Source organism: Oryx dammah, unplaced genomic scaffold, assembly GCF_014754425.2.
Source record: "Oryx dammah isolate SB20612 unplaced genomic scaffold, SCBI_Odam_1.1 HiC_scaffold_9, whole genome shotgun sequence".
In the NCBI taxonomy this organism is placed as follows: Eukaryota; Metazoa; Chordata; class Mammalia; order Artiodactyla; family Bovidae; genus Oryx; species Oryx dammah.
Window position 1 is genome coordinate 11,691,749 of NW_024070193.1, and position 26,978 is coordinate 11,718,726.

At 52.4% G+C, this 26,978-nt stretch overlaps 1 protein-coding gene across 3 annotated transcripts in view; it reads right to left on the reverse strand.

Annotated features, from left to right (window-relative positions):
* POC1A (POC1 centriolar protein A) overlaps nt 1–26,978 on the reverse strand; it is a 100,066-nt gene that overhangs the window by 16,623 nt on the left and 56,465 nt on the right. For all 3 annotated transcript variants that reach the window (XM_040247114.1, XM_040247116.1, XM_040247115.1), the window contains exons 9-10: nt 24,875–24,973; nt 2,033–2,176 (exon numbers count right to left, since the gene is read on the reverse strand). In XM_040247114.1, the coding sequence (XP_040103048.1) occupies nt 2,033–2,176; nt 24,875–24,973 (243 nt within the window). The remainder of the gene's footprint in view (nt 1–2,032; nt 2,177–24,874; nt 24,974–26,978) is intronic.

The following is a 26,978-nucleotide window of genomic DNA, read 5'->3' on the forward strand; positions in this document are numbered from 1 at the left end:
AGGACGTGGGCATGGAAAACAACCAACGACCAAGCCCAAGGTGGCACGAGATTTAGTGCAGACACTCCCCCAACACACAGCATTTCGAAAACAGGTTGCACTCTAAGACCTCGATGGGGACTTCACCTTGGAACCCAAGCCACACTCTAGCTTCCAGGAACGCACACCGCCCAGCACAGCGGGTGACTGGCCGACGGGCTGGGCCTTTGGTCAGGCACAGCGCCGTCTGGACTTGCAAAAGGGCTGAAAGGTGCGAGCCCAGCCACAGGCCAAGGCAGAGAGGCTCATTTCTTCCCTGGGATGCCAGTTTCTTACGAAGTTACTATCAGACTCCTGACTGCTAACACATAACAGAACCTTCCGTGTACGCCTTTAAAACACAGTGACAGGAAATGTTTTTAGTGTTATACTCCACTGGATGCAATGAGGCTATTTTTAACCACCCTCTCAGACTTGATTTCCAATTTTATCCTATAAGGTTCTAATTCATTCCACCTCCCCTGATCTCTCACTTGACGAGGCTGTGAAGAGCACGAGGCAGGCTGGGCACTTGCTGATGGCTCTGAGGTGGGGAGTGTTTTCTAAGTCTTTGCTTCTCCCCCTCTCAACACAGGCCCTCGCTTCCAAGGCTCAGGGCGCTCAGGGATGTCAGTGTGATGTGCACACAGTCTCACCATCCCCCTGTGTCACCGACGCCTGACCTTTCCCCTCAAATGTCCATCCGGCAGTGGGTCCAAGGCGTGCTGTACTAGCTGGGATCCTGTGACACATGGACCACGTGACGCCACGTGGAGGTGCTCTTAGAACTTAGCCTGGAGCCAGCGGTACAGAAGAGACACCATGCCACTTCACCCCCATCTCCATCAGAGATTCAAGGGTACTCTGCCTCCTTCCTGCGCCCTCCCTCTACCTGTGAGCTGGCACAGGAGAGGGGTCTACACCCAAAGCCAAGACGGGCAGGAGCCTGAGGACCTTTACATCCTGCGGTCGCCCAGTCGCCACACCACCCACATGCCGTTGGCTGTGCTGCACTCTGCTCACTGCGTGGATGTGCCCGTGGTCCCCACCTCCACCCACGGCCCAGACCTGCAGGCATGCTGCTGTGCAGAACTGCTCTTCTACCCCAGGATGAGAGACCCTCTGGGTATGCCCACGGTGCTGGCTGCCACCTCTTGTCAGGGCATTCTGCTTCACTGAAATCTCTGCACTGCACAGACCACTGTCCATGAGCAGCCAGGTACATGTATGCGCCTGGTGGGGCGGGGGGGACCACATGGACCTCATGGATGAGGGTGGTCAATGCTGCAGCTAACATTTATGGAGCAGCTACCCAGGGGTAGGCACAGGCCCAACACTGCTTGCAGACTCATCGCCTTGAATTCTGACCACAAATAGGGCAGGCTCGGGACTTCCCTGGTGGTCCAGTGGCTAATATTCCGCACTTCCCAACGCAGGGGCCCTGGGTTCAATTCCTGGCCAGGGAACTAGATCCCACATGCCACAACTAAAGACACCTCGCGTGCTGCAACTAAGACCTGCTGCAGCAACCAAATGAGACATGGCGAGCGCGCGACAGACAAGCAGGCTGGGGCCTGGAGAGCCACAGGGGCATCTCCAAGGCTGCTCAGAGGACAAGGAGCAGCGCCAGCTCAAACCCAGAGCCTGGCTGCCTCTCGGCACCTTGACTCTCTGTGCAAAGTTCTTGCATGTCCCTGGAGTGCCCACCCAGTGAAGAGTCGAATGAACGGACAGTGTTTCTTTCAAAGCTCTGCTGTGGCCCAAGCCAACACTGGGTGGGCACTCCCTGACAGGATTCAGTGTTGGTGATTTTGGGGTCCAATGGCTTGGTCAGGGATTGAATGGCTCTGAGAGACAGGATCCCAGGGCAGGCACTGCCATTTCATTCATTTGGGCTGAAGAGTAAGTACACTACAATTATGTTTTTTAAAAACCCAGGACCGGCAGGCCAACTTCAAATGGCCTGAATGCCAGGCCGAGTGCAGATGATGGGGGAGACCACGTCACAGCCTACCTGGGTGAGGACGTCCAACTGGCCCACGATGTGCTCCAGCGTGCTGGTCAGCGACTGGGGCATGCTCACAGGCTCCTGGGATTGGCTCTGCATCGACTCCTGACTTCTGCCCGTGACTGGCGGGACAAGGGGGTCCACTTCTGGCTGAAGACGATGAAAGGAAAGACAGCCCTTTAGTCTTGAGGAAACACTGAGGAAAAGAGGAGCCCCTCAAAGGATCAAGGGGAAAACCACACCAGCAAACTTGAGAAGATGAGTTCCAAATGTTGGTGAGCAAGGGCGGGACTCCACCTCTGGGCCCTCCTTTCCAAGTGGAGACTGAGAGCAAGGAGCGGAATCAAAGTAATTGGCAGTCCAGGCTGCAGGGCCCTGAGAGGGCCCTCAGGTTGGGCTCTTCGAGGTCCTCAAGAGAGGCCACGGGCTGCCAGCTCTTTACAAGACCTGTAACCTTCAGTGTGACGCCTCTCAGAGTCCAGGGCCCCTGAAGTCTATGCTGGACCATGAAGTCACCCTTCCTCCTAGTTAGCCCAATGACCACTCCCCACACCCCAGGGATGGGATGGCCCAGAACTAAGGGAAGAGTCCGGCCCTGCCCTGGCACAGATCCCCTGGGGAGACAGATTCTATGTGAAAGTGCTGGTCCAATGGCTGGCGGAGTCAGCATCACAGGACAGGTGCCCCATGCTGCTTCAGAGAAGACTCCAGGAACCTGATGGACTTGGTGCTCCTGTCTAAGATCCTCAGTCCCCAAAGGCAGAGCCATCCTCCCCTGCCACCACCATCACTGGACAAGTGATTTCCTAAATGGACGCATGTCTCCCCAAAGTCAGGCACTGCCCTGCACACAAAGGCTTTTCCAGACCCCAGAAGCATCGTGCACATTTGCAGCAGAGCAGGATGCCGGGAACCACCTGGTTCCCAAGGACATAGTGGCAGATGCCTCAGGAAGATACAATTCCTCTATGGACTTGTTCCCTGTGGGAATGACATGCTCAGCGAGGCTGACACTCTGCAGTGTCAGTTTTGAGGCCAGCCCCAAACCCCAATAACCCATAAATGCAGCCACCCTTGGGACTCCATGTTTTCAGCCACAGTCTGACTGACAGACATTCAGGATGTTACATGTCATTCTCTGGCTTTTGCCAGGCCTCCAGGGCTCTCCACAGGCTCTGAGAGAAAATTCAAGCCCCATGACAGGGGACCCTGCTCTAGCCTGCCTCCCTCCCCAGCACTACTCCCACCTCTGCCCTCTGTGCCCAGCTCCCAGGGTCCCCTCATCCACCCTTTCTTTCCCCTGCTCCAAGCATCCTGATCCTCCACTCACCCTGCAACCCCTCATCCCCAACCAGAAGCTCCTCTGTGCTCCTGCACACCTGGACCTGCCCTACCCCTATCCTGCTCCTCCAGCCACTGCATCTCCAGAGACAGGACACATGAGCGGGAAGAATCAAAGCCAGACAGCCCACCACCCGCCCACGTGTCCGTGTCTCTCCCTGTCTCCTGCCTGCACGCATCACTCCTCTCCCCTCTAAACCCAGGACACATCATTGGGCTCAAAGCCTGTCAACTCTCCAAACACAACAGAGCCCAGGGCACTCCAGCCAGCACTACCCCATCCTCATAGCCACGGCCACTGCAGAACACCAGCTCTGACTGCGGCTCACCTAGGATCAGCAGCCAGCTGGCATCTCATCTGAGTTGGCCCATCTCCGAGACAAATCCAGTGGCTCTGTGCTGGGCATGCTCCCCTGGACAGGCCTCAGCATCCTTGAAAAAAATCCGCCCAGAAGACAAGTACCAACCAGCAAAGAAGGGCAGCTCAGCACATGGCCCCTACCTGCATATTTCCCTTTATTAGGAAAGTGTTCTAATCTCATAACAAACTCTCAAGTGCACGTCAATTTGGACTTGGAAAAATGCAGGCCCCAGTGCTTAAAGAGAACTTGAATGCGAGACACAAACCTGAGGAGCATAACTGAAAATAGGGGCAGCGCCACATCCACACACCTGCTGTCTGCTGTGGCCGTTGTTAAGACCTTGGCCCATGGGGCCTGGGGGTCTTCCAGTCCTCTACAAGTTGTTACACTTCAGCTCTCAAAGCCCATCCATCCCAAAGGGAAATGCTTCAGAAGCCTGGACTGGCCTTCACCACAGCGGCCCCCAGACCCAGGCAGTTCTGTTGGGAGACAGAGCAGAGTGCAGCAGGAAGAGCAGGGACTCAGACAGCCCCTGGCCAGCACCTGAGCTCTACCCCTGACAGGCTAGGTGGCCCTAGCCAAGAGTTTTAGTCCCTCTTAGGGCCTCCACTTCCTCATCTGTAAAATGGGGGTGACAACTGGGCCTGCACTTCCAAGGGCTGGACTGTGAGGAACGTTTATCTACGAATCACCCACAGGGAGGAGCCTATGCCCACTGCTTCCAAAGAACCCCCTTCCAGACACGCATGCTCTTCCTCCTGTCACTGAGTCCCCCTGGCTCCCTCAGGAAAGGCCACCAGAGCGAGGATGGGAACCTGGCAGCCCTCTGTCCTGACAACCAGCGTCCTCAAGGAGTGACCAGTTGGGCGCTACCTGCTGCCTGGGAAGGACGGGATGGAAATTCTGAGTGTTTCTGCAAAATGGCTCAGAAACGGACAGTGCCAAGCCAAACCTCTGGAGGCAGGGGTGGGGATGAGTGCCACTGACTTCAGCAACAGGAACCCTCCTTCTGAGCCCAAGCCAAGCCACTCCAAAGGAAGACTGAGGACAGTAGCCATGTCCCCCAAAAAGGGCAGTGGCCTCGGGAAGAGAGGCTGCAGGAACCTGAGCTCAGACAGGAGGTAACTGCCAGAATGTACCCAGCCTCCAGCCTTGCTCACAAGTCCAGGGTTCTGCCTGCCCTGGGCTGTCCCTCCAGCCACACCATTTGCTCTTGCTTTTGCTTTCACCAGGACCACAGACATTACAGCGCTTAACACACTGCCAGTCGGGCACATGAAGGACTCTGCTGGGGCTTACTTGTCGCCCATGAGCCAGCTTTGTAGAGGCCACTTAACTTAATCCCTACAATGACCCTTCACAGCAGGCATCGCTGGCCTTAACTTTCAGATGGGGAAGCAGAATCACAGAGGTTAAATAACTTATTCTAATACAGGAAATTACAGCTGGGATCTGAACTCAAAGTACAGGCAGTTCCTGACAGGAAGCAGACTCTGACAGGGGACATCACCTGTGAATTTGCTTCCACACGCCCAGTGCCTCTCTTCCATCCTCATGGAGGCTCCCAGCTCCCAGTTCTAATATTTTTTGCATCATTCCCCAGCCCCACCTGCCCTGGAATGCTTGCATGGCAGAGCTCAACACAGAGCCGGCAGGCCCTCCACACACACTCGATGACACCTCAAAGAGCCACCATGACAACATTCCTGTGGAACAACACCTCCCCGCAAGGCAAAGGGCCAGCAGTTCCGCCCCACATAGCTGCTCACCTGCACTCGAGCACTTTGCAGATGTGGCATTCCTCAAGAGCCTGGCAAGTAAGTGACAAAGCAGAGATAAGAAGAGGATGGGCAAGAGGAGGGAGAGGCGCACATGACAGGCTGTGGGTAATGACAGTGACGGGACATCAAGAGCAGTGCTTAAGGGGTTGTCTGTTCAACATCAAAGGGTACTAGGGGCCCTGCCTGGCGGTCCTCAGCTAGGTCTATCACAAGTAAAACTGTAATAGCATTCAGCTCAGTTCAGTCACTCAGTCGTGTCCGACTCTTTGCAACCCCATGAATCGCAGCACGCCAGGCCTCCCTGTCCATCACCAACTCCCGGAGTTCACCCAGACTCACGTCCATCGAGTCAGTGATGCCATCCAGCCATCTCATCCTCTGTCCTCCCTTTTTCCTCCTGTCCCCAATCCCTCCCAGCATCAGAGTCTTTTCCTATGAATCAACTCTTCACATAAGGTGGCCAAAGTACTGGAGCTTCAGCTTTAGCATCATTCCCTCCAAAGAACACCCAGGGCTGATCTCCTTCAGAATGGACTGGTTGGATCTCCTTGCAGTCCAAGGGACTCTCAAGAGTCTTCTCCAACACCACAGTTCAAAAGCATCAATTCTTCGGCACTCAGCTTTCTTTACAGTCCAACTCTCACATCCATACATGACCACTGGAAAAATCATAGCCTTGACTAGATGGACCTTTGTCGGCAAAGTAATGTCTCTGCTTTCCAATATGCTACACAAACATATATAGGGAGCTGCACCAAGTCAACAACTTTTACTCTTACCAAATAAAAACATCTTAACATTACAAGGAAAAAAAAGGTGAAACTCAGAATTATGCTGTTGTTCAGTGGCTAAGTCGTGTCCGACTCTTCGTGATCCCATGGACTGCAGCATGCCAGACTTCCCCTGTACTCCACTATTTCCCAGAGTTTGCACAAACTTATGTCCATGGAATCAATGATGCTATTTAACCATCTCATGCTCAAATATATGAATCAGTCTAACTTTGTGGAAATCTCACTTGGGATCTGCGGGTGTCCCAACCCTGGCGCAGGATCCTGGGCTCTCACAGTAAGCTAAGCTGCTTGCCTCAGTTTCTGTTGCTGCCAGCCTGTCATATGCTACCAGGAGCTCAGCACTACACACAGTAGGAACTGCATAATATCTGTGGTTGCTGTCAGCCACTCAAATACACAGGTAAGCAACCCATATATCTTCATTATAAAACAAAGTAAGAGCAGGGCCTGCAGGGCCTTCCTGGACAAGAAGTCAAGCCATCGGGGTAACTTCTTGACTGTTCTCTGCATTGACTACTCTGGTCTTACTTTTTCATCATCATCAAGAAGCAAACATGGATAATGAGCTCCCACCCAGGATAATCCCATCCTAACAAGAAAAAGATAAACAATCTAAAAGGATCTTACCTTATCCCTGGAGAAGAGAATGCCAACCCACTCCAGTATTCTTACCTGCACAATTCCATGGACAGAAGAGCCTGGTGGGCTACATTCATGGGATCGGAAAGAGTTGGACATGACTGACAGTTCAGTTCAGTCACTCAGTCGTGTCTGACTCTTTGCGACCCCATGGACTGCAGCACGCCAGGCCTCCCTGCCCATCACTAACTCCCGAAGCTTGCTCAAACTCATCTCCTTCGAGCCAGTGATGCCATCCAACCTTCTCATCCTCTGTTGTCCCCTTCTCCTCCTGCCTTCAATCTTTCCCAGCATAATGAGTAAATTCTTTGCGTCAGATGGCCAAAGTATTGGGAGTTTCAGCTTCAGCATCAGTCCTTCCAATGAACAGCCAGGACTGATCTCCTTTAGGATGGACCAGTTGTGTCTCCTTGCAGTCCAAGGGACTCTTAAGAGTCTTCTCCAACACCACAGTTCAAAAGCATCAATTCCTTGGCACTCAGCTTTCTTTATAGTCCAACTTTCATGACTGACAGTTAACTTATCTTAAATCAGAGTGTTGACATCACAGAGCAAACAACTAGCCTGGAATGTAAGTAAAGGCAGACTCTTCCAAGGAAAACAGGAAGTGAGCATCAGTCACCTCCGGCAAAGCCTGCGAAAGTGGGACACCAAGTGCCATCAGGTTTCATGTTGCAGCCGCAAGGCGGAGGCTGGTGGAGGGGAGAGCCCGGGACAAAGGGAGGCTGCACAGCTCAGAGGGCCTTCCAAAATGGGGAAGGAGCACATCCAGGCTGTACACTGTCACCCCGTTTACTTCACTTACATGCAGAGCACATCACGCGAAATGCCAGGCTGGATGAAGCACAAGCTAGAATCAAGATTGCCGGGAGAAAGAGCAATAACCTTAGATATGCAGATGACAAAAAGTGAAGAGGAACTAAAGAGCCTCTTGATGAAAGTGAAAGAGGAGACTGAAAAAGCTGGCTTAAAGCTCAACATTCAGAAAACTAAGATCATGGCATCCAGTCCCATCACTTCATGGCAAATAGATGGGGAAACAGTGGAAACAGTGACAGATTTTATTTTCTTGGGCTCCAAAATCACTGCAGATGGTGACTGCAGCCATGAAATTGAAAGACACTTGCTCTTTGGAAGAAAAGCTATGACCAACCTAGACAGCATATTAAAAAGCAGAGATATTACTTTGCCAACAAAGGTCTGTCTGGTCAAAGCTATGGTTTTTCCAGTGGTCATGTATGGATGTGAGAGTTGGACTATAAGGAAGGCTGAGCGCCGGAGAACTGACGCTTTTGAACTGTGGTGTTGGAGAAGACTCTTGAGAGTCCCTTGAACTGCAAGGAGATCAAACCAGTCCATCCTAAAGGAAATCAGTCCTGAATATTCATTGGAAGGACTGATGCTGAAACTGAAACTACAATACTTTGGCCACCTGATGCAAAGAACTGACTCAATGGAAAAGACCCTGATGCTAAGAAAGACTGAAGGTAAGAGAACAGGATGACAGAGGATGAGATGGTTGGATGGCATCACCAACTTGATGGACATGAGTCTGAACAAGCTCCGGGAGTTGGTGATGGACAGGGAAGCCTGGCGTGCTGCAATCCATGAGGTCGCAAAGAGTCAGACAAGACTGAGTGACTGAACTGACTAATTGAACTGAATGGTCTTCTCCACAGACCTCCACTAGGCATTCATTAGAAAGATGGGGTGGGAAGGGTGGGGTGCAGGGATGAAAGAAGACCATCCTTGAGGGTGCAGGCCTGGAGGAGGGGAGTAGTCACAGAAAAGGCACGAAGCCCCGCCAAGAACCTTGTCACCCGTGGAACACAACTCTTAACCTATGAGAAGAGCAAAAAGAGATAAAACCCTTTATTCCTGTGGGAAAGGCAGGAAACCATCCTGAGAGATCACTGAGGTCTTCAAAGGCTGAGGGAGGGGCGGCACTACTAAGAATGCCCTACTCCTGAGACCCATGGACACAGAGCCTAAGCCTGAAGCTGGCCCAGGACACAGAGAATCCCTCCAACAAAGCTAGCGAGCAACAGGCAACAAGCAGTAACAGCCTACTGCCAGGGCTGGGACAGGACCACGGACACAGACACTCTCTGAGGGGCAGGACCCCAGGCTAGACTGAAAGCTTGGGGTGAAGCAGGAACATTGAGAAAAATTCTCCAACACCCAGACCTCACCCTAAGTGCAAGGTAATGCTAAACTAAGCTCAACTCCTGATAAGACTATTTACCTCAGCCTCTGCCATCCTCAACATGTTGACTGGCATTCAATAAAAAATTATGAGACACTCAAAAAGGCAAAGAAGAGACTTCCCTGGTGCTCCAATGGTTACGACTCTGTGCTCCCAATGCAGGGGGTTCAGGTTCAATCCCCGGTCAGGGAACTAGATCCCATATGCCATAACTAAGTTCCAGTGCAGCCAAATAAATAAATACTAAAAAAAAGAAGAAGAAATGACTACTGATAAATGTAACAACATGGGTGACTGTCAAAATAATTAGGTCGAAAGAAACCAGAGTACAAGGAATATATATCTGTATGATTTCGTTTATATCAAATTCTGAAAAATGGAGAAAGCAGATTAGTAGTTGCCTGGTGCTGGAGGTGGATGGACAAGATTGACTACAAAGAAGCACAAGGAAATCTGGGAGATGATGGAAATATGCTATAGTAGTATAGAATATTGTAATCATGGTAGTGATTACATAACTACTGAAACTCACAGAATGCTTCACTTTTAAAAATGGTGAATGTTACTATTTGTGTATTAATAAGTCTGACCTAAAAAGATGCAGTTACAACTGAAATGTCCTTGGGACCCCAGCAGCCCATCACACAACACTGCGCTTGACGCTACCCATCACTGCCACTCTGCTCTCAAGGTGAAAATCCCTGCCCGGCCAGGGGACATTAGCAGCAGGCGAGACCCAAGGCTGAAGACCACAGGTGAGGTCTGTGAGGGCCACCACTGGTCTGGGGGTGATGGTTTCCAAATGCAGACGTCCCTGGTTGTTAGCAGATGTCCCAGGCAGGGTTTCTTAAGCAGCAGCCACCCAGTCTATGGAACTTTGGCCTCAGCCGCTCAGGGGTCCATACCCAGCTTGCCAGTCACAAGCGAGTGAGGTCTGCATACAGCTGGCTGGAAGCCAGGAGTGGCTGGAGTTTTACCACAAAGATGTCACAAGCTGACCTGACAGAATGGGCCCCTCTGGTCGGGTGGGGAGGTTAATTATTAACACTTGCTCAAGGCTGAAATTTCTCCTTTTCTTCTAATCTCTAACACTGGACCTTGTCCTCTGCCCAGGCTGCTCCAGAAACAGAAACTCTGTAATAGACCAAAGTATCCAGAAGCTACTGCCCAAGCCTTGGGTCTGACTAGAGAGGGGAGATGGGAGTGACCTGGGTGGGCTCACTGGTACCCTCCTAGTACAGACCCTGAGTGCAAAGCTGGAAGAAATGGACAGACACACACACCATGGTTAAATCTCTTCAACTTAATCTCTCATCCAACTACTCATCACATAGTCTGCTAAGCAAGGGTACAGACTCACACACACAGACGTTTCTTGGTTTTCACCTCATGCCTTTGGCTTTGACACTTGGCCCCACGGAAAGCTAACAGTCATCCAGTCTGCCTGTCTCCCTGTCTGCTAAACCTGGCCTTGGCGAGGGGAGCAGGGGACAGAGCCGAGCTCACTCGGGCTCCTCTCAGCTCCGGCTTCTCCAGTGGAAACAGGCCCAGCTGTTTTCTCAAGTCAAAGCTCAAAAGAAAGCTGGTACTGTGTTCCCCACACATATTTGTGGACTAGATCTACTACAGTCTTGTCTGCCCTATAATTTAGGGTTCCGGCCTGGAGTCCAACAAGAAAGGAAACTTCTGGTTCTAAACATAGCCCTGAACCCAAGAGGAATTCTGGCTTCTTAAAATCATCTAATTGTTCTGCAGTCTTGCCAATGTTCTTTCAAGCCAGCCCAAGTACGAGCACTGAGTTTGGTTGCCGCTGTTGGCTTCTGTGTCGGGTACGAGCACGCAGGGTGCCGCTGCGAGTTCTCCACACCAGACTCCCAAGACGGCGGGGCCCTGGGTCTTCTGTGCACCGAGTGAGCCAAGAGGCCCAGCGACAAGGGCCTGGACGACATCCTCTGAACCTAATCAGACTCTTCAAAATGACAGATCCAAACTCAGTGTAAGAGCCACCTTGTGACCCCAGGCTCCCACCAATGGGAAGCAGACAGGGAGTCCTCTGAACTAAGAATCTGTGACCTACGAAGAGGTCGCAGGATGGGTCTACCATGGAGGATGAGGGATCCACATGCCTGACCCACACCTCCTCACTCAGAACCGGTGCTGTCCAAATGGCAGGACAGCAGGCGGCTTGGCCCACTTTCACACCTCACAGTCCCCTCCTGAGACACCCTCTGAGGCAAAGACCATGCTGCCTCAGTCCTCCTCTTACCCCTGCATGGGTCACGGGCCTCCCTGGCATGCTGGAGATGTTAAATGTACAACCAGGGAACCCCCTTCTTCTCAGTCAGGCCCAAAGCAAAACTGAGGCCCCCACCCCCAGCTATGTCAGCCACTCCTCGGCTCAAAGCCAGACATCTCCTGCTGACTCCCCAGCAGCGCTGTCCGAGGGTTTCCAAGTATCTCTCCCTACACAAGAGGGCTGGTTTATGAAGCCAAATGTCTCAAAGGTATGAAAGGAGGGCCTTGGTTATACACAGGAAATGGAAAGGCATTCCAATGTCCAGATATGCCTCCAGCAGCAAAAAGTAGGACTGTCCTACTGAACTGACCCATAAGAGAAGCTGTGGGGAGAAGAGAGCGAGGATGAAATGGGGAGAGAGAGGCTAAGTGACTGCAAACTGGTGGCAGCAGCCAGGGAGCCATCAGACCATCGTGCAGGGAGAACGGGCCTGTGTGCAGGGGAGATCCTGGCCCTCTCCTGGTCCCAAGGCTGGAGGAGACCAATCAGGCCTTCAGGGGCGGAAACCCCCAGGTCATCACACCTGGTACAGCCAGAATCCCACACTGCCAGGCAGCAAGGCAGAGCCCAAGATCAGGGACACAAATGAGAAGGAAGAGGACGGGGCAGGCAGAGGGGTCCTCCACGCAGCCCGAGGAAGTATCCGAAGAACGCTATGAGTGGAGCGCCTGCTGCCAGCCTGCCCGGAGTCCCCAGAGCAGGCGCGCCTCTGGAGCACTCTGAGAACCAACATCGAGAAGCAGACAACGCCACTGTGCGATGCCCAGGGGGTGACCGACACCTTTGCAGGAGTGCTCTCTGAACGCGACCTGGTTCCTGTGGGGCCAGTTTTTTGCTCAGTTCACCTCAGGCTGGGTGCTGAGTCCCTACGGTTGCTACCTCCTACCGTGAGACAGAAAAACCTGCTCTCCACACCACAAACACCTGAACCAAGACACCCTGGGTGGGAAATCAAGGCTTCCGATAAAGCTCAAGCATCAACGGCAGTTTTTGTTTTTTTAAACTGCTCTAATTTTAGACTTAGAGAAAAGTTGCAAAAAATAGTACAGAAAATTTCCATATATCCCTCCCCCAGTGTTAACAGCTTATATAATCATTAGTACAATGGTCACACTAGGAAATGAACACAGAGACAATTCCATTATCCAAACCAAGGAAGGGCTCCACTCAGGCTTCACCAGTTTACCTATAATATCCTTGAATCCTGATGTTCCAGAACCCTGTCCAGCATCTCCCACCACATTTAGTTTTTTCTCCTTAGTCTCCTGCAATCTGTCCAGTTCCTCAGCTTTCCCTTCTTTTCCATGACACTGACACTTTAGAAAGATTACTGGTCAGTTACGTTGTCAAACATCCCTCAGTTTTGGTCTGTCTGATGTCTTCTCACAGCTGGAGTGAGGATATGCATTTTCGACAAGAGCACCACAAAAGTCATGTGTATGACATCACAGGGCTCATGGGGACAGGTCTTCTGTATGAACGACACTGACTTCAATCAGTGGTGGCGCTGACCCCGCTGCCAGGTTTCTCCAATGCAAAGCTACGTCTTTCCCTTGACTGTGCAGTCAGTCAAGGGGGACTGTGGCTTTTTAAAAAGAAACGTGTGGCTGTCATTACGCACTGTGTGTGTCAGCCCAGCTTGCTGATGGCTGCAGCTGCCCGGCAGATGAGAGGCATCTAATGAAGATGAGCAGCAGAGCCGACGTCTCTGGAAGACGCCGAAGCTCTCGGTGACAAAGAGGAACAGTAGCAGTTTATTTATAGATCCACTTGAAGACAGCTCATTGTAACTACTGGAGTTGAATGTTTAAAACCTCGGGAACAAAGGCTGGCTATTTTAAACTCTCCTTGCACTTGGTTCAATGGAGAGAGAGTTAGAGACACCGATCGTCCCCAGGCACCACTCCCACCATTCGGTAATTCATATTTTGTGCAGCTTCTCAGGACGTGAGCAAAGCCCGTGAGACAGATAACCAGGACTGGCCCTGCCTACCCAGCAGGGGCTGTGGGCCTCCAATGAGCCAAAGCCCTTACTCTGGTGCTGCCTAGGGAGGAGCCAAGGGAGGTGGCCTCCTCCCAACCTGGGGTCTCACAGCCCCCCTTTCCTGGAAAATGAAGTTGCACACAGCTGTTGTGAATCAAGGCTACAGCACCTCTCCACCTCCCTCCCCCTGCAGGCTGCGAAGGGGGACAGCGCACCCCAGTGGACGCCTGCCCTAGGACAGCAGGCGGTGGCAAGCCCACCTGTGCTGATCCATGGGGATGGGGGGCGGGGGCACGGTGGGGACAAGGGCTTCCCGGAGCTCAGAGCACACAACTGTCCGTGACAGTGGAGCCCTGAGGCTGGCCTGGCCTGGCCCACCTGCAGCTCTGAGCTAGGAGCACTGAGCCTCTCCACGTCCCAGGACCACGCTGGGAGGGGAGATGTGGAGATTCTCAAAGACTCCCACATCCTTTGAACAAACAGCACAAAACAACGTTCTTGACTCAAAGAAAAAAAATGTGAATATGCACTAGGCACCTGATAGTAAGGAATTATTCATTTTGTTGGATGTGGTAAGAGAGCTTCAGTTATTTAACCAAAAGAAGTCTTTATTTGGGGTAAAATAAAATAGCTGGATTAAACAAAAATATTTCAATTCTTTTAAAAACTGTGGGAGGAGACAAAAAACAAGGTTGGCAAAACGCTGGAGTGAGGTAACAGGTACATGGGGGGGTTCACTATATTATATTCTTTTTGTGCTAGCTTAATAATTTCCACAAAAGGTTGTTTTTTTTTTTTTTTTGGAGGTTAAAAAAAAAAAAAGCTTCCAAGTGACAGGAATGAGTTGTGAAGCCGAAGCCAAGCAAGTGGGACCCCAGGAGGAAGGTGAGGTACAAGATCACTCCCACTCTGGTGTCCTGACACTTTTAAGCACAGGAGGCAAATTTGGCTAAATCTATAAACATCCAGGATAGCCTTTGGCACAGCCATAGAGAAAGCCCCAACTGCACCAACAGCATTCAGTGAACCCTGCAGCAGTGTCCAGAACTTCAAAGAAACTAATTTTAAGATAATCTCCATGGAAACCATCTATTCTGATTTTTTTCCATGGTAACCAATGAGAACATAAACACAAGCATTATTCAACACCCTTATACCACATGGGCCATGCTGCCATCCAATCTGGAAAATATAAGCTGCAAAGGGCTTTTTTCCATTGAAAATGAAAAGGAATGAAATTAAAGGAAGACTAAAACTTATAGTCCAAACATGTGGATTCTCCCACCCTCCATGACCCACACCACCCCATGCCACCTAACCCTAAGCTGACAAACCAGGCCAACAAGTGGTTTCCTTCCTTTAGCCTGGGACCATCAAACGTGCCAAAAGCCCAGAGCCAGAGCCTGCCTCCAGCCTCACACACTCCACCCATGCTGCCCACAGACAGCAGGCATGTGTCCACTGAACTCAGATTTCCTGTTCCAGAGGTATGCTGGGTACCACGTGGATACAGAGGGAAAAGTTAGGCCTGCAAATAACTGACTGCAGCAGAGAGGGGCTGCTCTCGTAAGAAGTGCTCTGGGTGAGCAGAGCAGGAAGAGTTTGCAGCCTTCCTTCCGGGAAGGCTGCGTGCAGGAGGTGCCATCTGGAAAGAGACTGAAAGGATGAGCGCAGCTCTGCTGGGGAACAGAGAGGGTGGGGCCGAAGAACCACAGTCAGATGGGAGCAACTGAGTCTATTTCCACTTGAGGCTCATTTCTTCCGTTTTCAGGTTTCTGAGTTTGAAAGCTCCATGGAAAAAGGAAGAAAGGGGGGAAGGGGGAAAGAAGGCAGGCAGGCTGTGGCTCCAGATGCCAGTGGCCTCAGGTCTTGCCCACCCTCCCTGCTCTGCGTGCATGGCCTCTGCTGGCTTTCTGTGGAGAGGAGGCTTGTCAGCATCGCCTAACCAGGCTGTGGGTGCTCATCAGTGCTGCCACCAAAATGGCAGCATCACAGCAGCGGCCCCACAGGTGAAACAGAACACCCAAGGCATGGGGCCTGTGCCTGCCCGGGACCTTTTAACCTCAGAGCAAAGTGCCACAATGTCAGGAACTCACTGTCCTGTGATTTGGGCTCACATGTGCAACTGTGGGGGCTTCCCAGGTGGCGCTAGCGGTAAAGAACCTGCGTGTCAATAGAGGAGACAAAAGAGACGCAGGTTCCATCCCTGCATCGGGCAGATAGATCACTTGGAGGAGGGCATGGCAACCCACTCCTGTATTCTTGCCTGGAGAATCCCATGGACAGAGGAGCCTGGCGGGCTACAGTCCATAGGGTCACAAAGAGTTGGGAACAGCTGAAGCGACTTAGCACGCACATGCAACTGTGCAATCTCCACTGACCTTGAACCCACGCTTTGGCTGCCAGGGGGAAAGGAAACCCAAAATAGCTCTGAGACCCTTGAAAGAGGTGAGAGAGCTCTCTAAGGTGTGAGCACACGCCCAGGTTCCTGCACCAGGTGTATTCTGACACACTCAGAGCGGGACACAAGGGCATCCAGGCTTTGACTGGATTCCAGAGTCAAGTTCACCCATCTTCATGGCACTGTGACTGTGTTAATGCGCCTTACCCTGGATTTCGGAGACTACACCCCCAGTTGGTTTAGTCATTAATAGATCTTCCTTCCTAGGAATTGTGCCTTTCTCCTCTGGAGAGGGACCTTGTGACATGGATGGGATTTTTCAGTGGCAGGAAACTACCATCATCCCCTTGAGTGGGCAGCTGGAGAAGGGAGTCCAGCTTCTGCCCATCCCACCACCCCAGCCTCTGGATGTCACAGCTGTCAGGGCCATTTCAGGGCTTGTTCCTGCTCTCGTTATCTGGAGGCACTTCCTCAAAAGGCTCTACAAAGAAGACCTCCACCTGGGGGTTTAAATGTTGGGCTACAAGCACCGAGGCCATCTCAAGCTCAGGTGGCCCACCAGAGACTCACCCACCAACTTCCCTAAAGGACCTGCAGGCCCTGGAGGACCAGAGGTGACCTAGGCACCCCCATCTGCAGGGTAAGAGGTGAACACTGAGGACAACGCAGGAGGCAGGTGGCGTGGAGAATGTGGTTTCAAGCACGGATGACTGGACTGACACAGCGGCACCAGGGGCCAGGAAAGGAGCCCACAGAGGATGACGGGCTCAGCAGAAGCTCAGAGGGCTGCCTGGGGTCCCACCCTCCCTCTAACTGACTGGTAATAAAACCACACATCTGCCTGCTCAGTTGTCAAGAGCCCAGCAGGTTTAAAGAGCACCTTTAGGTCTAAAGAGACCAAAGGGCAACACTGGGATTTCTTCTAACATGGCACAAAGACCAGAACAAACCACACCTCTTTCCATATTGGGCTGAAGGGGCGCCAATTCTCCAGGCACCTCTCCCAAGTCGTAGAAACTTCCTAAGACGGACAAAGACTCTCTTCTTCCAGCCATCTCCCTGCCCAGCATGCCAGGGTCTCAATCTATTGGTTTCCAGTAGCATCAGCATCATCAGAAATTTGTTAGAAATGCAAATTCCCTTACTGAATCAGACACTCTGGGGAGGGGACAAGGTGAATTTTAACAAGCCCTCAGGGAAATTCTGATACATACCAAAGTTTGAGAACCACCACAACAGGCTTGCTGCAGTAAATGTCAAACGTTAAAAGGCTTGTCTCCTCACTACAGGGCCAGGAAGCCAAGTAACTTCTCCCAATGCACTTCCACAAAATCCTTCTCCTGCTTGTGAAAAACAACCTGTTCCTTCTGGGAAGCGTAGTAATTATTTAACGTGTGCCTGGCGGCAGCCCTGACCCACCTCCCAGTCAGTCAGTGGAGCCTTTGGAAGGAAAAGGAGGGGGGATCCTGCCTGCTTCCCAGAACTGGACACAGCGGGTCGGAGGGAAGGGTGCTGGCCTCAGGGAGCCCTCTGCTGCATGTATCGGGATCTCTGGCGCTCCTAGACAGTGCACAGTCACGGCACCCATCAGCCACTGTCCAAAGCAGGGAACTTTCTTCAACAATTGTAGCTTGGAGACTTCCCTGGCGGTACAGTGGATCAGAATCCACCTGCCACTGCAGGAGACATGGGTTTGATCCCTCGTCCAGGAAGATTCCACATGCCACGGAGCAACTTAAAGCCCATGAAACACAGCTACTGAGCCTGCGTGCTGCGAGCCCGTGCACCTCAACCAGAGAAGCCATCACGATGCAGAGAACGGAGAGTGGCCCCCACTCACCACAACCAGAGAAGAGCCCGGGAAACAGCAAAGACCCAGTGCAGCCCAAAACAAGTGACTAATTATAGTTTGGGGGCTTCCCTGGTGGCTCGGATGGTAAATAAATCTGTCTGCAGTGTGGGAGATCTGGGTCAATCTCTGGGTAAGGAGGATCCCCTGGAGAAGGGAATGGCAACCCACTCCAGTATTGTTGCCTAGAAAATTCCATAGACAGAGGAGCCTGGCGGGCTACACTCCGTGGAGTTGCAAAGAGTTAGACATGACTACTGGAAAAAGAACAAACACTGAGCTTCTTTTTTTCTAGGATCATCTGGCTTCTCAAGGAAACTAAGAAACCTGGAGCACTTTCTAGGGCTTCCACTCAGGTAAAGGTGGGGGAACGCGCGACCCCAGTGTGGAGTGAGGCATCTCGTGGGAGGGCCTTCTGTCACCAGAGTCAACAAAGGCTGCTGCAGCTGCCCCGCCCCACCCCCACCCCACCGATGGTCTTCTGCAGAGTGAGCTTACAAAATGGAAAATGCCCGAAGGAGTAATGTAGGCTGGTGAGGAGAAATCAGGAAACAGAGACTCCAGATGACCTGCCTGGGGTCACAGAAGCGGCCTCAGCCTTGGCTGAGGATAGGACACAGGGGCAGTACTGCCAGCCAAGCTCTTAAAGGGACTCCCAGAGTCAGAAGTTTCCAGCAACAACCCCCTCCCCAGTAGGGCTGCCTAAGAATCTTTCCCCGGCAGCCATCCTAGTAAGAGTGCTGTACTCACCCCAGGAAGCGCCTGGCCAGCCAGGTCTCTGGTTGTCCTATACGGTGCCCGTCCCATCTCAGGTGATCTGGAGATGCCTCTCAGAAGAGGAACCTTGGGGTCTTAGAGTGGGTGATAACAGGGATGGGCAGTGGGAAGTCAACTTTCACCTAGGGTGATGGGCATGCAGACACCAGAGGCCCCAGGGGAACTGCCAGGGGTCGACACAAGCACATACACACAAAAGTGACAGAGGGCTGTGTTTCTGAGTCACCAGTCTGTCCTGTGCAGGGCTTGGCTATCTGGCCCGGAGGCTGAGGAAGACAGGATGCTTTTGCCCCTTTAAGACATGGGGAGAATACCTCTTGCTTGTTTCCAATTAAGAGTCTCTCAATTTTCCTAACAGAAAGGCTGAGACCTAGGGACACAGGTTTCCTCCGGGCCTGGGTTGCTCACCAGTAGGTGACCTTAGGGCTCAGGTTTCTCCTCTGTGAAGCACCAGGGGTGGAAACGAATTATGCCACAGGAGTCACACAGAGATGGCCTATCCACTAAGTCCCAGGAAACATGAAAACAAAGTCCCCACTGTTTCCAAGTCTGCCCCCAAAGTCCAGACGCTGCCAGGCCCAACAATGGCCAAACCAGGCAAGAAGGTGCTGGGAGGGTTGGGGAGGCTCTGCTTTCCTGAGCCCTCGATGCCTGTGTGCCTGGCACTCTCTGACTGCTTGAGGATCAGAGATTGGGCACTTTCAGGGTGGCATGGCCTTAGACAACTGCTTGAGGATCTGCTGCCAAGAACCCCCTTTAATAGCTTGGAAAATTCTGAGCCAGAATTGGCCTCAAGTAGAGAAAGGAGAGGCTCTTCTCTAAGACATATAAACTCGGGGTTCACCTCTGCTCTAATTACTCACAATGCCCCATCTACAGATCCATACTTCTCTTCACTATGAAAAGTGAATGCTAGCCACAAATGTGTGTTCTCACCAAGAGACCCAAGTCTCCCAAGTTCCCAAGCAAGAATGCAAATCTATGAGACAGGTGGAGACGGATCCTGTCCCTCCCTTGATCTGATGACTCCTCAGGCCAGGGCCCTGCGTGAGAACCCAGATCTTGAGCAAACGCCACCCAAGACTCCCAGATCCTCAGCATGGGACAAGATCCAGTGCCAGGGCTCTCTGGGCCAGGATCAGGGCCCAAGAACCCTTAAGTCAAGCTGAGTCTGCAAACAAAAACTGTGGGAACTGAAGTAGGGGTACAGGGGGTGTCAGGGGCTCCATGGACCAAAGGAACTAAGAAGAAGAAATGGACCACCCTGAGTGAAGGCTGAGGCCTTGGACAGATAGCCTCGGCTAACCTGGCCTCCTCTTCCTGGGGACAGAAGAAGAGGGCTAAGGTTTGGGGGCTCCTGGGCACTGTGCCCCAAGGAGTTGCGGGGGAGAGGGGGAAAGGAGGGCTGCTTCCTCCCAGCTCATAGATTTGCTTTCATGTGTGGGAGCAGAGAGGACTCAGGCTACTCATCAGGATGTATAACTGACACCTGCAAGAGTCTGGAAGCCGCACCAGCCCTCACAGGGACAGCCTGCTGAGCCGAGTCAACCTCCAAGATGACCTGGTCAGAAGCGCCCCAGGCCCTGGCTTGCTGTCCCTCATCACAGCAGGGGCAGGGGGCTTGTCTAGTTCTGTCAGACAGAGGAAGGAAAAGGAACATTCTAAAAATAGAAAAAGGGAAAACAAAATTTAAAAATAGAGCTTGGTGAGCACTTGCCATGTGCTAGGCATGGTTTCAAGTGCCTGCTTGATGGGTAACACCTCATGCGATCTCAGAGGAGGAGGAGTCCGCATCTTTCTGCCTGAGCTGAGTGGAGAAAAGCCCTTGGCCCGAGACCTCAAGGTTCTCTGAACTGGAGGGCAGCCAGCTCAGAGAACTCAGGAAGTGGTTTTCTAGTTTTACTGAATTACCTAGAATTTGGCCTTCTTAACCTCCCGCCCCACCCAGCACAACCTTCCTTCCTAATTGCACAACAGGCTCTCAGATGTTTGGAGGAAGGCAAGAGTAAGATTGTTATCAGAATAAATGCATCCTTGCTATGAAGAACGATTTTAGGATGCTTCTGTGGTTGAGGCAGAAGTCAGCTACAGTGGCTGGGACTTGGGGAGCAGGTGCCAAATCCAAGGTCGGCCAAGACACAGTGGTCAACAGCCGCAGGGACTGAGCAGAAAACACAGGAGGGAGTGAGAACCCAGAGAGTGAGTGAGAGAGGGCAAGGTGGCCAGGGCTGGGGTAGGAAACAGAGCTCGAAACAGTCCCCCGACGACACCAGTAAAGCCCCTGCCACAGACAGCGTGCGCGCATCCCACAGGCCCCTCTGGAGGCATTCACCTGCCTGAAACCTCCCAACCTTCTTCCACGACGCAGCATGCCACAGGGCAGAACGTGGCGTCTCCTGCCCATTCTCAGCCCAGGGCACGGGCTGTAGTCCTGCCTCTGCAGGCTTCCAAGAAGAGAAAACTCTTTAGCCACAGTCCCGAGATCCCTTCTCATCACAACTCAGCCAAGAATAGAGGGAAAATGGAACCCATTATTCTCATTCTGAAGGGCTGGGAAATGGCTTTTGCTTTTCAACATGAAATGTGTCTAAAAATAAGCTGTGAATTTCAACCAGAGGTTGAAAATAGCTCCGGCACTGAACAGAGCTCTGTTCACAGTGGGCTCAAGGATGGCCTTCATTCCAACAGCAAGCGGTGAAGCCACAGCCAGAGCAGGGGTCCAGGCCAGGGGCTGTCCCAGGATCACAGGGCTGCCCCTGCCATGGTCTGCCCCTCTAGCTTTAGACTGCCAAACTCTAACAGGCATGTGGTCCAGAATTCAAGAACCAGCACCTGGCCCAATGTGCTTCTAACATCCCCAAATGCCCAGGGGTGACTCATGTGGCATTTGAATCTGAGACCCAGAGTGTAAACAGGACTGGGGGGGAGAAGGGGGGAGGTAGACATCAGGATCAAGAGCTCCCTGGCATGGCGGTGGTGCTTAAGGCTCTCTGCGAAGCCAAGCCACCAAATCCTCAACAGGCACTACACCTCAGAGCCAGGGAAAGCCTGCAGGCAGGAAGGGCAAGAACACACTTTAAGTGTAGTAAGGAAAATCAAACTGTTAAAGGTCTTTTTCTGCTGTTTACCATCACCCCTGGAGATTCCAAAGTTTGATAAGCCAAGCATTTCTACAAAATGGGCTTGTGTTAGAAAGCCAGACTAAGAGACCTGGGCCACAGTTGGTTGGTTGGGGGAGAGCCCAGATCTGGCCCATCAAGCAGGATCACAGGCTCCAGAGTTAGTGGCATCCTCAAGCCCCTCCCACCCCCAGCCAGCCCTGCTGCAGAAGCCCCTCTTCTGGGCTCACTCCCAAGGCAGAGTTACTGCAGTGACTCAACCAGGAGCAGTGCTGTTCCCCAGGAGACACCTGGCAATGTCTGAAGACATTTCTGACCTCACAACTAGGGGTGGGGGTGCTACAGGCAAGCCAGTGGGATGCTCCTAAACATCGTACAAGGCACAGACAGCCCCACAGTGAAGACTCCTCTGGCCCAAGGGGTCAACAGCACCAAGGCAGAGAGCCCCTGCATCGCTGCAAGAATGGTATGTGGACAGAGTTAGAGGGCCCGGGGGTGCCTGAGGAGGTGAGACAACCTGGTTGGCCACAGAATCAATCACCAGCACTAGCTCGGTGCCTGGGAAGCCCATGGGCAAGAAAGGAAGACTACACCTGTCAGTCTGCCTCCCCACCTCAGGGGAAAACCTAGCCACTGAGCTGCACTATACCAACTAACTCACCTTAGTTTGGGAAGATGAAAAAATTCTGTGTACAATGGTGGTGATGGTTGCCCAACAGTGTGAATGTACTTAATGTCACTCAACTGTACACTTAAAAATAAGCACAATGGGGGCTTCCCTGGTGACTCAGTGGTCAAGAATTTGCCTGTTAGTGCAGCGAACACAGGTTCGATCCCTAGGTCTGGAAGATCCCACATGCCACGGGACAATTAAGCCTATGCACCACAGCTACTGAGCCTGGGCTCTAGAGTCCAGGGGCCGTAACTACCGAAGCCCGCGAGCTAACAGCCGATGCTGCACAAGAGAAGTCACTGCGATGAGAAGGCCGCACACGGCAAATAGATAAAGTCCTCCAGAAGCAAGAAAGGTCCTGTATAGCCCCCCAAAATGAAAAAATCTTTAAAAAAATGGTCCACACGCCACAATGAAGATCAAAGATCCTGCATGCTGTAAGATCCAGCACAGACAAATAAATAAAAATACATATACTTTTTTAAAAATAGGCAAAATGATGAATTTTATGTTACATATACAAAACAAACCAAACAAACCCCTCAGCTCTCCTCTTTGGCCTGGGAGTCCTGAGGTCAGAGCTGCCACTGAAAGTGTATGCTGGTGGTGTGTGCGTGTGGGCGTGGTTATCTCTGGAGGAGGACCTACACGCCAACTCAAGAGTCTCAAAGGGGCCTGTAACAAACAGGGAGAAGAGCCTGAAACAATGACTTTAGGATTAAAAAGTCATGTCACTTTCTGGGTTAGCAGAAGTCACCCACATCAGATGTGGGGTCCTGGGAGCCTGCCTGTAGGGGTATTCGAGTCCCACTATGGAAATGGAGGTTTGAGAAGAGTGAGTGTTTTTGGACCACGGAGCCAGGGTGCAGACTCTAGATCCCACACCCCTTTCCTGATTTGAGCCCCACGGGGTGATGCCCACTGGGCAGAGGGCTTGAGGCTAGTTCGGGAACAAATGTTTTTTCTGAGGCCTGCTAATGGTTCAGCCAGACCCTACCCTGCCTTGTCCTGCTGGCTTTCCCAGCCCACACCCTCCATCCTAGATGACCAGGCCCTGCAGCTATGGGAAGCAAGGGTGCCCCATACCCTGTCTCTGGCCCAGACTGAAGGGACATGGGGCAGCTGTCTAAGTTACTTTCCCAAAAGCTACCAGAAAAGGAGCATGGGATTCTCCCCTTGCTGCTGATTACTAACCATTCCCAAGACACAGATAGCAGACCCCTCTCCTGGGATGGGGAAGAGCTTCCAGCCAGCACTCTACCACCTGCAGTTTCTAGCTTAGTCAGCCCTGCTCAGGGGGGCCAGCATGGTGGGCTCCCAGGACTACACACTGCGGCAGGTGACTACGCCCCAGGTGTCTCACCCGTGAACGAGAACAGTCACTCAGAGCACTCATCGTGACGAGGTCAGGAATACACGGGGCACTACACGTCAAGGCCTCAACAGGGTGCGGTTCACCATAAATACCCAAGAGACAGGAAGCTGTAGAGGAGGTGGGCATGGACCCCAAGGGATCCCAACCCCACTGGAAAAACCCCCAATCCAGACAATGCTTTTATGGGTGGAAGATGAAATAGCGGCAAGCAGACCACTGGGCAACCCAGCCACCACTCTCCCAACAAAACCAAAAGCTGAGAACTGGACGCTCTTTAGCAAATGCGGAGGGAGAACAAAATCTCTGGGCCAAGGGCAACTCTTGGAAGAAAAGCTTTAAACCCCAACCTGGCGTGTTCCTAGAGGGAGTCCCACACATAGGACGGGCCATGGGCAGGGTGGGGCCCGCTGCTGGAGTCCGTGGGATGGACTTAGAGGCTTCCTGGTTCTATTCTGGGCCAACCTTGACTCGCTGGGGGCCTTGGGCAAGCCGCTTCCTGTTGTTCAGGCCAGCTTCTGCATGTGGGAGAAGCCAAGCTGCCACTAAGGTCCAGGCAGGAGAGATTTAAGCAGCCTGCACCAGAGCTTACAATCCGCGCGGCTCCACCTCCTTGGCATGACTGTTTATTTCAGCCAAAGCTGAAAATTACCTTCTTCAAAGCGTGAGACCATATCTGTTATCTTTTTTACCCCAAATATTTGTCCAAAAAATATTGTAACTATTGAATATTTTAAATTCAGGAACACTGAATGCCCTTTTACCAACAAAGGTACTAAAAATGGTTTGTGACTGAGGAACTTCCTTTCCATGGTTTAAAATAAAAAGGAAGTGAGAGCAGGGCTGGGGCCCTTCCCATTTGTCCTAGCTGTGGCTTCAGGCCCTGCACCCTCTAGGAATCTGACAGTGTACCCAAGGCTCAGCACCAGAGAGGTCCTTCCTCTCCTTAGGCCTCAATCAGCCAGTGGCCTGAACCACAAAAAACAATCCCCCAGCAGACGACACGGGGCCTAGGCATCCGGCAGTCTACGCTGACAGCCTCCTCACATCTTGTTTGTTCACTCCGGATTTGAAACAAAGCACCACAACCGCCTAAGAAGTTTCTGGTAAATCATGACATCTTACTAGGGTCTCTTTCCTGGAGCCTGCCTAAGCCTGCAGCGCCCCCGCTGTCCCTGAGCCCACTGCTGTTGACCATGACCCAGTCCACCAGCCACAGGGCTCAGTCAGGATAACGCCTGTCAGGCCACTTACCAGAGTCCCAGAAGAGCTGGCCCGCGTGGCCGGGGGCCTCTGCACTCTTAGCATTTCTCCATAATCGACGACTTCAAAGTTACTCTTCCAAACCATCACCTGTCGAGACCGAAAAGCACATAGAATCAGGAGGAGAAATACCCCTTACCTATCCTTCTTCAGAGAGAAAATGGGCCCAGAGGCTACCGCCAAAGTTCTGGGCCAATGGTGGGACTGTGGTCCCCACCTGGCACCCCACTCATCTCTGGACCTGCCCCACCTCCCTGGAGAGCAGATTTTTTGAACAGGCCCCGAGAAGATCGGGTGCTCCATCAGGGTAGAGAGTCACCATCACCACTGGGCCTCCGCACTGGCTGCTCCCTGTGCCTGGGGCATCCCAGGTCCAGGCTCTGTATACCTAGCTTATCAGGCTAAATGTCTGCCCTAACACCATCTTCTAAGAGAGGCCTTCCCTGGCCCTCTTGCTAGTTTTGATCATAGCTCTCTATTTCCTTCAAGGCATCACTCAGTAGTTGTTTAAATCTCTGTCCGCTTTTCCATGTTTATCACCTATCTCCCCACCAAAATAGAAGTTCTTTGCAGTGGCAGCCTGGCCAGCCTCACTGTGAGAAGTGGTTCAGATACAGACTCCAGGCCACACCCCTAGGGTTAAGATCCTGGCTACACCCCTTAGTGTGTGGCTCTAGGCAAGGGACTCAATCTCTCTGTGCCCTGGTTTCCTCATCTGTGAAATGGGGATGAATGGTAGTTCCCACCTCACAGGGCTGCTGTACCTCAGACATTGGCCCCAGGGAGAAGTCTGGCCCCAGAGAGAAGTGGTTCACACATCCGTTACTTTACACCCCACTGGGAGGATCTTCATGCCCTGAGGCTCCTCTTACAAAAGCTGGGTAAGAGTGCTCCCTGCTGGAGGGTGTCAGCACGCCTCCAGGACCACTTCCAGGATGGCAGGAATTGTGAATCGTGTCCAGCAGTCAACCGAGGCCACAGAAAAACTGCCGGATCCACATAAGATGGAGACTCAATGTCCCCTGATGCTTCCCCCATCGGGATGCAGCCATAAGCCTGGTTCTGCGGGAAGCTGCTCACCACCCACAGAGCGGCACTGTTCATCAGCCCCAGCTGATGGGGATCCAGGGTCTCTCATTGGTCCCCTTTACAAAAAGAACGGCGGCACTCACCCCCTTGTTTATAGGGTTCTGGGCAATGCACCAGTCTAACTGTAGAATAATCCTGAGCAGAGGAATGGCTACCAGGAATGTGGAGAGAGAATGTCAAATGCCATTCCTAAAAGGCTCTCAGAGCACACAATAAGAAGGCAGCTGGGGAGCTGACAGCGGTAGCTGCCGAAGGAGGGCTCAGGGTGGGGACCCTACTTCCTACCAGGGTGTCTCTTGTGCTTTTACCAGGACTTTACTTATGTTGTGGATTTATTAGTTTCCCTAGTCTTCCAAGCAATGAGCCAGGACTCCACACCCAGGGAAGGCTCAGGAATCTCCTTGGTCTTCCTCCTGCCTTGTCTGGTCAGCACAGGAACTGGTGCTGGTGTGGGAAGACACCTGCCATCTTGTAGCTCTGCTGTGCCTCCAACCACCCTCTGCTTTACTGACAGACTGAACAGAAATCAGCTAGAGCTGGAGCTCACTGGGAAGCCAGTGGGACTGTCCTGGGTGAAGCCAGGAGAGCTGTAAGGCTGGGAGCAGCAGGATGAACATTTGGGGCAACCTACCAGGTCACACTGCCTCAGAACAGCCACTCTTTCCTCCGGTCCGGGAATTATGGTGTTCTGGCCAAGCAGCGCTGCACCAGAACCCGGAGAAAGATTTCCAGTGGGAGGCCTACCGGGCCCCAGACTCTGGGCCAGACCCCAGGGACATGGTGGCAAGGCAGGACAGGACGTCCTGACACATGTTCTAGCTCTGTAGTCGTGGAGCTGGAAAATGCCGTCCCTCAGACAGCACACGAGCAGGCCAGGGAGCAATGGCCAGCAGATAGTGGAGCACAGCCTCCAGCCAAGTCCTAGCTCAGACTCAAGCTTCCTCACCCACAGAACGGCTGAAGAAGGTCCCCCGGGGCTGCCCCAAGGGCTCAGTGAGGGGTCACA